The sequence below is a fragment of the Crocodylus porosus genome, unplaced genomic scaffold (assembly GCF_001723895.1).
Source record: "Crocodylus porosus isolate Cpor-Errol unplaced genomic scaffold, CroPor_comp1, whole genome shotgun sequence".
NCBI classification, from domain to species: Eukaryota; Metazoa; Chordata; order Crocodylia; family Crocodylidae; genus Crocodylus; species Crocodylus porosus.
This window is the reverse complement of record NW_017728913.1, coordinates 11,152,685-11,167,240: the sequence shown is the minus strand read 5'-3', so window position 1 is coordinate 11,167,240 and position 14,556 is coordinate 11,152,685. Positions and strand designations below refer to the sequence as shown.

The 14,556-nt window shown below is 39.3% G+C and overlaps 1 protein-coding gene across 6 annotated transcripts in view; it reads right to left on the bottom strand.

Moving 5' to 3' along the window:
- The window catches only part of ARFIP1 (ADP ribosylation factor interacting protein 1), an 86,757-nt gene that overhangs the window by 33,335 nt on the left and 38,866 nt on the right, over nucleotides 1–14,556 (bottom strand). For 3 of the 6 annotated variants that reach the window (XM_019534481.1, XM_019534484.1, XM_019534485.1), the window contains 2 exons: nucleotides 5,071–5,179; nucleotides 627–722 (listed from right to left, as the gene is read on the bottom strand). In XM_019534481.1, the coding sequence (XP_019390026.1) occupies nucleotides 627–722; nucleotides 5,071–5,179 (205 nt within the window). Of the gene's footprint in view, nucleotides 1–626; nucleotides 723–5,070; nucleotides 5,180–5,641; nucleotides 5,726–14,556 lie in introns of all 6 variants that reach the window. The other 3 variants (XM_019534483.1, XM_019534487.1, XM_019534486.1) reach the window with 3 other exon arrangements.

Genomic DNA, 14,556 nt, shown 5'->3' with positions numbered 1-14,556 from the left:
GCTCAATAACAACTGTGCAGTCAGAGTCTCATGTAGACATAACCACCAAGTACTAGCAGGTTTTAAATCCTTAAAGTGCTAAATAATAATAATCATCGTAAGTAATTAATCCTCATAAGATGCTCAAGAAAAATAAATTACCATTCTCCCCTTTTTAAAGAGAGGGCAAATGGACATAAAAGATGGCATAATTCACCATCAGCGACAGATCAAATCTGTGACAAAGCAAGATTTGGTGTTGTGAATTTCCAAAGTCCTATCCTATGCTTAGCCTTTTGGATTGTGTTGCTCCTTTTGACAGACAAAAGAAAAATGCTGAGCATCAATATAAATTGAGAGATTTAGCGCCTGCATAAATATTCTGTTAATGATTGTTTGTTTTATTTGTTGTTTAAAGAGTAAAATCACATAAATTACATTTAATGCTCTGGAAACAGAAAGCTATACAGAAAGAAAAGCACAGGTTACTTTGCAGATTGTTAAAGCTTATAAGCCCAGAGGTGAAAGAACTACCAAAAAAGTCAGAATTGCATCCCCACCTAGTAATAAATCAAATTATTACAGATATTAAGGAGTTAGTGTTGTCAGCAGAGACAAGGGCGTTATCTGCTCAGTGCAGTGAATACCTGTGGGAATAATTAAATCACAACCTTGTCCAGCCAGTCTGCTAGCTGCTGCACTGCTAGGAGATATAATAGATGATTTGGGTGATGCTGAGGAACCTGAAAGGGGGACACATTTAACCATAAAAAAATTAAATTTCTTCTTAAAAAGAAAGATGTACTCTTTATGTATAAACAGACAGTTTTTAATATTGGAGATATACTTGGCTCAGCAACCAGTAGAGTGTATGGAAGAATTATTACATTTTCTGGTGGAAAGTTGCAGCTGTTCATGTGAACTAATCCAAGTTATCCTAAGTTAATCATTTTTCCCCTCTAACAAGAAATTGGCAGCATGACTAAAATTTCTCAAAATACAAGTGACAGATGGGGCAGGCAAAAACTCACAAACATTCTTCCATGCAACATTAACTGTTTAATTTTTTTTTTTCAATGGGAATCTGATGTCAATTGTAGGTAAAATTCAATCTGTACTTTCAATGGGTTATAACTAGAACTTTGAGATACATTAACCCTGGTTTCAATTCCAGGTTTATATTAGCAGGTGCAAGAACAGAAGTTAATCATGTATAATTACACACACATGCATTCGCACACTATGCAATAATGCGAGATCTGGAGCAAGACATTAGGGATCTAAAAAGTTAACATTTTTTGAGAAGAGAACTTTCTAGTGAAAAAAATATTCATTCCATTAAGCATACCAAAGTTATTGGCATCACTTACTCCCACTTTTGGATATTCTAATGTACTACTGATAGATTTGTGCATTTCCAATCACACAAGAGAAATAATCAAGTTACTCATTTAACTGCAGCAAAGGCATCCTTACAAAATTTTACATGATATTTTACTTTATTTTGGCATTAGCTAATTAACATGCAAGTGAGGAGTTCATTTTGTGCCTCAGTTGATAAACTGATAAGCTATTTCTTCAAGCTTTTTAAAGATCTACTGGGTCAACATGCCTTCAAAATACTCCTTGAGCACACTAGTGACTTCCACAAGTTATTTCACAGATTCACCATCACCAAAAAAAACTCTAAGTAATTGAAACAATGATTTTTTTTTCTAATGTCCATTATGGAATCTTTGAAGCATGAAGCATCTCCCCGCCAACTGTAAGTATAAACACTTTAATTAAATTGTTAGACTACACCAAAAACAATATTAAATTGAGTCTCCAAGACTTTAAACTTTTCCTTTCCTGACTTAACATTCTGTAATAGCTACAACTGGATTCTGAAGTTACAAAAGTCTGAATACAGAATCTTACTGAAAGTCTAGGGATGTGTAAGCAAGCTAGGAACAGCATTTCATTCCTATGTTTATAGTTTCCCTTCTATCTTGCACAGCAACATGCAGTCTTAGTTATGATTTGTTTTTCATACCTCCCCCATCTAAGGACTTCAATTTAAATTCTTCCCTCTTAAGTAATTTTGACAAAAGTTGAAAAATGTTCAAAATGGGGCAATATTTTATCTTTTTATTATTTGTAATAGTTGAGGTCTAATTTCCACAAGGAAGTTTCCTAATTTCCTAATTCCTCATTCACAAAAAGATGATTAGGAATAAATTATGTTCTATATCAGTGGTGTTCAATCTTTGGCCTTAGGGGCCAAGTGTGATCCACAGGGCCATGTCACCTGGACTGCAGGACTCCCCACGAGTCTGGAAATTTGGCAGCCAGGGGGAGCAGTGGCAGCATTTAATTGTTATGATTTCCATAGCTATGGCCATTAATGCTGCCACGACTCCCCAGCTGCCAAGTTTCTGGAGCTCTGGGGACACCTGTGAATTGGATGACAGTTCTGTGTGCCAGTTTAGGCTGAAACCATATTCAGCACAAAGGGCTGGGTGGTTCTGTGGAGTCACTCTAAAGCCAAATCCAGCACACAAGGCCAGACTGGCATGCCAGATCACACCAAGGATTGACCCTGCACACTGACCCCACACTGGATCCAGCCTGCAGTGGTCCTTCGCCACTTATCTAGCCCATGGGGCCAACAAAGTAAACACCACTGTCCTACACATCTTATACAAGTTCCATTGCAAAAATAGTTGTGCAAGAGGCAAGGATTTCTTAGTAGGGGTGCACCGATAAAGATTTTCATGGCCGATACCGATAGCTGATGATTAACCAACCATATTGACTGATATCGATCTGATAACTGATATTTAGTAACAGTGCAAGGCATTTTAAACTACTGACATAAATAAACCTTTTTGTTTGTTTGTTTTGCATTTAACACACACACCCGCCTCCTGCCTGCTCTGGCCCTCAATCAGGAAGGCGGTGACCACCTTATTCCCATGCATGTTGCCCCCTTGCTCATGGCTCCTACCCACAGCCCCGCTCAACCCATGGATCTGTCCCAAGCAGGTGGGGCAGACCCTCACGTGAACAGCAGTGCCAGGCATATATGGACCCCAGAGCACACTTGCCTCAGTGCCAGCAGGCTCCGCACAGCCAAGCTCCCATGGCCACCAAGGAGAAGCTATATTTGCAGAAGTGCCCAGTGGAGCAGAAAGAATGTCCCTTGCATAGTACCTTCCCCTGCCTGCACACAGCCCAATGTCCCAGGAGCAGTCCCAGTGATAAGGCCCCTGCTGCATGCATGGCTTGCTCTGGCAGCAGCAGAAGCCAGTAATGATCCCTTTGTTGCTGAGCATGATGTCCAGTGACCGCTTCCTGGCGCTCCCTCCACCTCCCCTTCTCACCACTCGCTGGAACCAGTCGTCTGCCACAGGCTTGGGCCAGCAGTACGGCGTGGTGACCGGACTACACTCACCGGGTGCCCTGGGCACGCGGCCGTAATTATTAGCTACAATGACCAAAAATAGCCGATAATGTAATTTCTCCTTTTACCAGTGCTGAACCAACAGCCAACTGATATATCGGTGCACCCCTGTTTCTTAGGATGATAGCCTTTATTGGACCAACTATGAAGTAGTGTAAGAGTGATGTTGTAGCCATGGTGATCCAGAAATTATGGAAGAGCTAAGGATTTCTTACCAACATAGAGCATTTGCAATATTCCAAAATGATTAACGCAGTTTGAACAGCATCTTGGATACCAGTTAATTATCTTCTGCAACAATGGCTGTTTCATGGATTTCTTAATTCATTACAGACAGAATAAGTGTAGTGATGGAGAACACTTGTTTGCTATACATTTATACAGCTTTTATTAGCCAGACAGCTAGATTCAAAGATGGTGAAACCAAGACATAAACTAAGTAATTTTTTTTAAGTCAGGATATAAACCAAAATGTAAAGTTTTAAACTTATAAAAGCAACAAATGATATATGTAAATTAATTTGCTGCTACAAAGACTCATGTTCACATCTGCTCATTTCTTATTCATTTAGGTCTTAAATTCATAATTCTGCTCTAGATAAAATAAACCACGCAATAGTTTATTACAACTTCACATGAATGTCCTGTTTCCTGGTGTTCATTATTGTTTCCAGACACAGTTGGATAAAGAGAAACAAAGAGTGATATCACTAGTTTATTTTATAATTTCAGTGTTAGCTTTAATTACATACTAAAAATGGTTACTAGGATACCGTGTGAAATTTACATTCAATACAAAAAACCCACTAGCTTGTGATTCATAGTGCAATCAAGTCAGTTTTCAAAAAGACTTCATTCCCCTGAAGTACAGCATTTGTTTAAAAATCACAGATGTTAAATATGTTCCCCCTCCCCCCCCCGCAAAGGAAGTAGCCTTTTAGTACATTAACAGCAAAACTAGGTCTATTCACATTGAAGATCCCTGTGGCTCTATGCTCTTCTATTTTCAGTATAATCCATTTTTTTTCATACTTACAGGACCTTAAAACATGCACCATGACAAAAAAGGGAGGAGGAGGGGGAATTTAGTGTCAGTAGAAAAAGCAAACCTAACACTGGGGAAGTTCTAACTCTATTAACTTCAGAAAGCTAAACTGGCTACTTTAGAGTGATAGTTGGGAAGAAAAAAAAATAAAAATCAATTCCACTATGTAAGTTTACAATAAGTAATACTTCTAATTCTTTAAAGACAATTAGAGTTCTAAACAAAATAAAAGTTTCTTCTTTCTTTGGAGAGTTTCATATATATTACATGAACACACATCTAACATGAAGAAACATCGTTATGGGTTCCAAGATACTGATAAGAAAGGCAACTCTTACATAAAACTGGAAGCTAGTTAAAAAGTTGGTATAGTCCGTTAGCAGTTTTTATTTTCCCCTTGAGAAACTGATAATCTAATATTGCCATTTTAGTAGCAAGCATGTCACACCTTCACAGTCATTACTATACAAAAGTGATCAAGGCAGCTGTCAAGTCTGAGAATCTGATAACTGAGAGGTGGATTTCATGCAATTCCAAAACAAACCTGTGTCAGCTGAATTGTTATCATTAAAAATTGAGACATTCAAGCAGTTACTATTACCTTGGAACGGTCCTGCTTCTGTGACTCCCTCTTTGGTGTTGTCAGAGCCATGAGATGTTATTTTGGTTTCAGAGAGTCCAAGTCCAACTGGTAATGAATGTTTCAAATCCTTGGAAACGTGAATAAAAAGGAAAATTCATGCAAAAACCCAAATAAGAAAACATTTAGGCATTACATTATCTTGTGCAGATCACTTTAAACTATTCTGTCTGTGGCACAAAACCTCATTTATGGTGGAATGGCATTCTATTATGATGCATTAGGGCCAAACATTCTTATAAATCTGTTGTAGTGTTTACAAAATACATCAGAGGTTAAACTCTTTTTATTCACTGAAGTATATGAAAGAAAAACTCTTCCCTCTGTAATGTCAATTTACTGAAGAAGTTATTTAGGCACACAATACATATTTAGCTTTATTTTTCAGTGATTAACTCCTACAAACATCTCACGAATAACTGGGAACTAGAAGCCTCATCACCCTCCTGTAGGCTTGTTCACATGAGAAAAACTAAAATAAACGATTTTGCAACAGTTGCCTATGTAGACACTCACACTCTGCACTGAGTACCTTTGTGCAGTTTAGTCCACCTTGAAAAGCAAACTAAGCTGCAGAAATCAGAGGGCCAGATCCTATTCCCCCCTGCTCAAGTCCCTAAGAAAAACAAACAAACAAAAAAGCATTAACGCCTACATTTGTAACATGTTATCATCTTATTTTAAAAGACAGTCACAAAAAGCAAGAGCAAGACTAGCACCTTTTGATTTAAATGCTTTATGGGACTCGAGCAGAATGAAGTAGGATCACCCTCAGGCAGTTAAGAGGTGGAACAAGATCCGGTCCTGAGTATCCACTTGGGGACAAATATAGAAGCCCTGCTATTAAATTCCCAGCCTAGAAGGGGTCGGAGTAAAGGAAGGGTGGAGGGGGAGCGATGGCAGGAAGGGCAGGGGAGGGAGTTACAGAGGGTTTTTTCCACAGGAAAGCCAAGACAAAATTTTCCCCTATTTATTGGAGATGTAGAGCCAAATACATCTTCAAATGCTTTGTTCATGCTTATCGCTTACAAACATCTAACATGTTCACACATATATTGTGAACACACTAGATGTAGGCAAAAGCTAAAATGGATGAGACAAAAAAATACACAACACGTACACCCAGATTACAAGACAGGGAAACCTGTGGTATAACGTATCAGAAACACTTTCACCTTAAAAAAAACAAAACAAACCAACACATTAATCAAAATGCTTTCCTGGTTAGCCTTGTGCCTAAAGTCCTGAGCACCAGATCTTCTTTCAGCTTCAAGAAACTGATCTCCACCTTCACAAGCAATATAGGTTTATCTCAACTATAAAATTCTTAAAATTCTGTTAATGTATTAAAAGACTGAAGGATGGTTCTGCTTTTGCAAGGATCACTTAAAATAATATCCTGTAATCTATTCATACATCTGACTTCACTGCATTTTTAAGTTTACAACTAACAAACTTTTTAATAAAAAACTGCAACCATATAAAGCATGAATCTTTATTAGACAATACACCATATTTGCACATCACTAAGATTTTTATTGTGTTTTAGAAGCAAAGATAAGACTGTTATAGTTCTAGCACATGTCTGAAGGGCAAGCCAAAACCTAGATTCTGTCACTGTCTTCACTTCAGTCTGTTTAATGTATGTGAAAAGGATTGCTCTTGTGCTTCTACTTGTAAGAACAACTTCTGGGGCTTTTCCTTGCGTCAACAAATATTAGGAAAGTATCAGCATTGGTCTAAAAGTTAGCTATGTCTTCACTCTGATTTTCAGTTAGAACACTTACCTCCAGCTACATGTAACACCATTTTTGGTCAGAAGACAGCCTAAAGTCATTGTTAACAAGGCCTGAAGATTATTTTCAACTGTTGTATTTAAAATTTACCAAAGTTCTTTCTTGAATATCTTATTCACAAGAAATTTAAGACTTGGGTAGACCAAAACTACTTAAGGATTCATATTGAATTTGAATGGTTTGGGGCATTTTTTGGTCTAAATATTTTGCGCTCATATTTTCAAATGGATATATTCTGGGGATTCCTCCAATCCCATTTTTAAATTTTTTTTGCTTTAAAAATTCTAAATTCCAAAAGGATAAAGATCTCCCAAAAGTCAAACTCTTAGTTTCCTCTAAAATGAAATGTTTGCTGTTGGCATTTTTCAGGACTACCAGTGAATCAAAATAATCGAATATTCATACAACTTTAGTTATATTACTACAAAACATTAAATGAAGACCAAAGCCAGATATAAACGAAGCATAAGTGAACAATGTGTTTTGGACTAGTAATAATCCCTACAATTGTATCTTCAGAATTCTCTTGCTACCAACAACTGAAAAAGATTAATCTTTACATTCAAGTCCCCAGCTGTGTTTGTGAATTTGGTAGTTAGAAAAATCATGTTTGACAACTGAAGAAGTAAAAAGAGGAGATGGATATAAATATGGAATTCCACTTTCATTTTTATTTAGTCACTCACCAGAGGATTACATTTTAAAACAAAACCACTGAATGGAGTTGCTTTTCACTGAAAATAAGGGATTCCCCAACCTTCCCCATTAGCTGCCCTTCCTTCATGAAAGGAAGAGTGAGTTTTTGGTCACCTGACCTCTTCCACTTCTTAGAATAAGCGACACTGTGCATTGTAAAATTAAAATTACTCCTGTATTTGGAGGGCTGGCAGTGAAAAAGAACAGAGAAAGCATTCACACTACTGCTAATTGCTAACTTGGAACGTTAACAGAATAGAAGCTAAGTTCATTTCTTTTCTCAGGCTTTTCAGAAAAAAAGGGTGAACCAAACAATATTTGTACACTCAGAGTTGGAATGGTTTCCCCCTACCCCACCCGAACAATCACTGTTTTGTGATATTGGGAACACTGATGATGTTTGAATTACTTAATCATATGAGCAAGACCTCTCTAGAGCCACAAATAGATGTTTTACTTTATATAAACATAAGTGCCCACAAAGTTAACAGGAAAGGTGACAAGAATATTTAATTTCTTACTGATAGACTGGCATTAGGATATCTTATGCTTTTGTTAGGCAGTAATAATTCATCCAGATTCAATTCATTAGATAAATATGAAGGTATATCAGGCAGGATGTGTGAAAAGCTTGATCTGATCAAGTTCTTAAGGGGTAGGGCTTAATATTGTTTTTATCTTAAATTTAAGACATAGGAATGAAATCTAAATAGGAGCATGTAGAAACAAGCACACCAAGTCTACTTCTCAAAAAGTAACTTAATTTTCTATAGTATAAGCTATATGCCACGTACAGACATACAGATTCTCCTAAAAGAGTTGCTGCCCTCCCAGGAGAAACCATGGGTGTTCAGGATATTTCTTCTAGAGCAAACATGGACCAGTCCAGGAAAAAAAATAACACAGGAACAACCAGGGTTAAAATTCTAAGAGAGTTTCTCCTGGGAGACAGAATGTCTGTACATGGTCTTTTCTGAGAGATGCCATGGTACAGTCCTCCAGCACCTCAGCCATTGTCCTTTGTTCCCACACTTCCCAGGGAGACTGTCACTTGTTGGACTTTTACTAACAAAGCACGGAGCAAAATGTACCCCTTTCTCAAGAGAGGAGACACAGGCTGACCCTGAACAGTCTGGATCAGCCAATCAATGCTGCCCTGTTTACTGCTGCCATCTGTTTTCAGGCAGACTGAGGGAGTCTGCAGAGTACACCAAGATGTGTGCACAGGCTGTGCAGTGTCAACACTGCAAGCTCTCTCTGCTCATCAAGGGTTTGGCATAAAATGTCTGTTCAGGTGCCTCCGGGTAAGTTTTTCTACTAGGAAAACAAACCTGGAAGACTTCTCCCAGATCATTTTAACATAAGTATGCAGCCTTAAATAAAACATTAGCAAAGACCTCAAAGTTCTGATACTGCACATGAATCTTGTGATAATATTATTTAGTGACCAGATGAAAACATGAAGAAAAACTTTTCCTCCTGAGCTGACAAGTACTTAATTATCTCTTTCCCTATCAAATATGACAGTTCTAAGCTTGGGCAGGGGGAGAAGACAGTAGTTACATAATTGTCTATAGACTGTCAAAGGCACAAAATACAAACAGGTGTTAGACGCAGCCATGCTGAGTGATAGCTATACTTCTAGTCAAACATGCCATGAACAATTTTACATCATGATGATGAGTCATTTTAAGTATACAAGTGTCTATGTCTGCTTTAGGAAAAGATGTTATGTTTAAAGTTCAGAATCCAAATTAAGCCTCAGTCACTTAAAGGTGGACTTTTCACAAGGGCCCTCCACTGACCCAGTAAACTTGTTCTTGAAAAGAACCAAACTGATGAGAAAATAATTAATTCAGGGTGGAAAAATATTTACAGAAGCTAAATCCTTGCTGATCTGGAATCTAGGCCATGCACATGAATTCTATGTAACAACTTGGAACGAGCAGGCTTATATCTGTTGACAATGTTGCCTCAGCTAGAGAACTGTTCCCCATATAGGTGGGGTACATAGTGTTACCAAAGACAAACCAGGGAAAATAAGACTAGTGGCAAAAAAAGACTCCTTTCAAGGTCACACCAAATGACAGCAGCCCTTTGTCTTGCATAAGTTAAAAAAAAAAAAAAAAAAAAAAAAATCAACCTGGGTAAAGACAAAAATCACCTAGGCAAATGACTCTTTTTGCCTAGCAATGCCAATACAAATTAATACATTTCCTTAAATGTAGGAACTAATACTTAGTTGCCTAAAACAGGAAGTGTGTGATCCACTCTTACGAGAAATTATTACCAGATTATTATCTGCATAGAGATCAGATGCAGAGTTTTCTTTTTCAGAACCTGGGGCTTGGATGCTAACAAAAGTCTTGGATACTACCTGACAAGGGAGAGACATCATAGGAAATAGAACTGTGGTTGCAGAGTGACACTACTATCCTATCCACAGGAGATTTAAAAGCAGCCGTGATGGATATAGGAGACTGTGCAGGCAATGAGAGAGTCTAGGTCGAAGTCTTGTCAGAACACAGTACCAGTGACCCCAGTATATACGGCACTGGTACCTATACTACCAAAAAATGATATTGGTCAATGGTGTGGGCATTATTTTATATATCTACACACACACACATACATACAAATACATTTTCAGAAGGCCTCTCCACTGACCCAGTAAACTTGTTCTTGAACAAGTGTGTACACACACACACACACACACGTGTGTATATATAAAATGTGTGTGTTTGTGTATCTCTCTCTCTCCATGGCAAGATGAACCTAGACAAAATATCATTAGCTTGGTTACAGAACGCAACAAAATGAGAAACAGGCTGCCAGGAACTAGTTTATTATTCTAACAAGAAGTATCTGTAAGAGACCATGCCTACTCAAAACGCTTTCACATGCCCTCACTTTCAAAGTTGCTTCAGTTAAGATTAGCCAAATGGAAGATGGGTCAAGCACGTATGGTGGATGCATTTTTATCATTACCTTGTTCTTATCAATTCCTTTATTAAGCACATATCTGAATTGAAGTAAAAACTTAAAATGTGCTATTATTGCCCCTCAGCAGGCACAGCAAAGGTTTTGGTTCTTGTCAGGTTACTTCCATTAGGAAGAAAATCTGATCATATAAATTAGGTATTTCTTGAGTAATTTGATTTATTTATCAACACACACAGTGGAACTTTCCTGAGTAACTGTGAAGACAAGCCCTCGGGGCACACTAGGAGTGAACACAAAGGGAAACTCAAGAAGTATCTGATTAATTTGATCTACTCAAGACAGTTTAAACCCACTTAAAAATTTGGTTAAACTTAATTTTTTTAAAAGCTGGCATTGAAGTTATTACCTGGAACTAAACAAGGTTTATCAAGAGTTAATCTGCCTTCAGTGCATTTAGAGTAGGCATTTGCATTGGTTTAAATGGATCAATTTACAAACTATTCAGTGCCACTAAACCAGTGACATTTTTCTACTATAGACTAGATCTAAAGTGATGACAGTCAAGTTTTGCAGATGGATCTCATAAAGAATGTACATGGTTAACAGTTCAGGAAGTGCTAACTGAGGTGAGGACTATGGTCCTGAACTGAAGTACAGATGTCAAGACTGTATCATTTCCCTACAATGGGGAAAAAAGCAAGGGAGACAACTGTGAAAGAAAAATCAGATCTATTAAGTTGCAAAATCAATGTTGTAGTACTATTTCTGCTAAAAATGGTAAATGTCAATAGTTTGGCACTGACAATGAGTAAGTATCATAATTTGCAGCCAATTAACAGCATAAAAATGGGACAGTATTTTAGTTCCATGTGCTACTTGGAGGAAAGAGATAGAGGAGGAATGAGAACTAGCACACACAAATACTAAACTTCATTCAATTTAACTGGGTGACCATGCATTGATGACTCGTTAAAGCAGGGGTGGCCAACCTGCAGTGCATGTGCCACAAGTGGCAGAGTCAGCCTCTTTATGTGACATGCAGCAAATCAGGGAAGGAGCAAGGGAACACAGCAGCAGATACAGCAGGGTGCCAAAAACAGAGCAAAAGATTGGGATGGGAGCACAGGGCAGAGAACAGAAAGCAGCAGAGGGCAGGGTAGCAGATTGGACAGAGAAATCTTAGACAAAATTTTCCTTTAGGCTTTGGACAAACTTTTCAAAACTATGTAAGTCTTATTTTTAAGTCACATGGGCATTTAAAGCATACTGATTTCAGCAAGGCAAAAAATGTTGCTACTCTGTGTCTTCCTCATGTCCTGCCCTTCCCTCACAGTTAAGAAACTCGGTTGCCTTTTGCCCTGGTTGATATTCTCAGCCCACAACAATGCCAAGTCAATCCAAAACTCCTGACTGTAAAATCTTCCTCTCCTCCCACTCCAATCACCTACCTTTTGCATCCTACCAATCACCTTTTGCATCCTGCATAGTTTTCTTACGTTGATACCTTTTCAAGCTTTTCTCCAAAACCACGATATCTTTCCTTACATAGATCTATGCTTCATTTTCCCCCTACACTCAATCCAATCCACTTTACTTCTTATTCCCCTTTGCTTCCTTTCTTTGTGGCTTCAGGTTTTTCCACCCTGGTATTTATCTTATGGAACTCCTCTCACATCACATCTCCTACATATTTCCTCTATTCCACCTCCCATCTTACAGGCCATCTTCCCAGTTAAATCTTCCCCCATTCTTACTATCAATAATTCCCACAGCCTTCTTTCCTAAGCTGTCAGAAGTACAGCCCTTTGCAGCAGTAGACTACCATGCAGGTTTTTGTGGTTTGATATAAGAAAGCAAAACCAGTTTCCATAATAACAGATTTCCTTTAAAATTTATTTCTAGAGCATATGAAGACAAGTTAAAATACAGCAACACCTTTATGACAGAGTTTAGTCCTGGAAACAATGATTTCAACTGTCCTTTACTCTGGTATTTGTTTGAACAGAATAAACTTTATTTGAAGCAATACATCAGATATTAGCATTGTATTAATTTGTTAAAAGACCGGTGTGTGTGTGTGGGGGGGGAAGTCAAGTAAATTCAGCCATTTAGAACTGGAGGGGGGTTCTTTGGCTGCATATTTCTGCATGATGCTATATGCAGTTCACTGCATTTTAATATAAACATGAAGCAATTACTATTTTATATTATTTATAATTATATAATTATAATTATATATTATTATTTTACTATTTTATATTATTTTATTTTTATTCAAAAATACATATGGAGATGTACACTGTTACTGCTCTGTAAAAAAATAATTCTAATATAATAAAGGGCTTAGTCTGTCTGCCTGTGTGTCTGTCTGTCTGTCATGCTTCTGGCCAACTGTGCATGCGCCGCCAAGAAGGCAGGTGGCAATTGGTTGCGCAGGTCCAAGTTTGAGCCACCGCTGGGGAAGTTTGTGGTGGCAGTGAACACACCCCAGCCACCCAAGCAGTAGGGCTTTCCCCGCCTCCATGCCTGAGGGTGAAGGGGGGGGGTCACAGTAGCAGCACCCCCCCATCCCAACACCCCCCCCAGAACAGTTGGAAGGGAGAGGGGGGTGGCAGGGAGGGAGGGAGGAAGGGGATTGGGGAGGAGAAGGGGGGAATCACAATGGCAGCTGTTGTCAGAGCCAGGAAGGGGGAGGGAGGGGAGAGAGAGAGAGAGAGAGAGAGAGAGGTGAGCGAGAAGGGGGCCCTGACAATAGCCAGCAGGGAGGGGGAGGCCGCGGTGAGGGAGGAAGGCTGCGCGGACCCAGGCAGGTGCAGGGAGGCAAAGGAGGCGGGGGTCATGGTGGCAGCTGTTGTTAGGGCAGGAAGCAGGAAAAGAAGGAAGGGAAGGATAGCAGGGAGGGTCACGGTGGCAGCGCACTTCCCCCCTTCCAGCCCTGACAACAGCTGGCAGGGAGGGGGAGGCAGCGGGGCAGGAGGAGAGTGGAGGGGAGGGGAAGGAAGAGGAAGTCCCACTGCAAGGCAGAGGCAGTCAGGGGGAGACAGCCCCTGCACTGGAGGCTGGAAGAGGAGGTGGCAGTGGTGGAGGGAGTCTTTACATCAGGGGTTCCCAACCTTTTAAATTGCAGACCAGTAAACCGTAGACCCGAAGTGCCCACAGACAGGTCCGCGGGCTGACAAACTACAGAGCTGTGGCCAACTCTTTTTTATACTCAGTATAAAAAAGGGTTGCTCTGCAGTACACTTCATTTCTGGACTTCCAGTCCAGCAGCCAACCCTTCACAGCCCGGTGCCATGTAAACACGGGGCAGGGGGCATTTAAATGCTCCCTGAAATCTATCATTCTTGATGGGCAATTTGCTAGTATTAAAATAAAAATCAAGCGCCAGTTTTGCTTGTGCATGAACAGAAGTAGATCTGTGTATCCACTTGCACATCCAAGACCAGATCAAGGCCCCAGTAAGTGCCTGATGGCAGTTTGCTGCTACAAGAACACACTTCCAGAGCAGAAGCTAGTTGTGACAATAGAGTCAGCCCTCAACAAAAGCTTGCATCTGCTAGATCTTTATTCACTCTGCTACCTGGGTCAGAATCCTAAATCCCGAAATTGCAGGCAACCATGCAATAGACATTTAGTCCGAAAAAGTCCCATCTACTGAGACCCTCCCTGGATGTCAGGGCCACAAACAACCTCTAACACCATACTACACACTTAGAATCTGTAACTGTTTTATTTTTTTTTCTTCTGTATAACTGCCGCATGGCATTCTCACATTTATGTAACCTTGAAGTCTTGACTGTTAATCAAAATGAGCGCTTTGTACTTTTCTCCGCTGGCATTAAGCTACACACGCGCATTCTGTAAATTTCATTTCTTATCTAGAAGTACTATTTCTGCAGAAATGAAACTTATGTAGAAAGTCTGCCTAGCAATTACTGTGTAAAAGAAACTATCCTATCCCTGTATGCTTAGCTTATATCATAGTTAGTGTCACAGAGGCAGTCCAACCAAC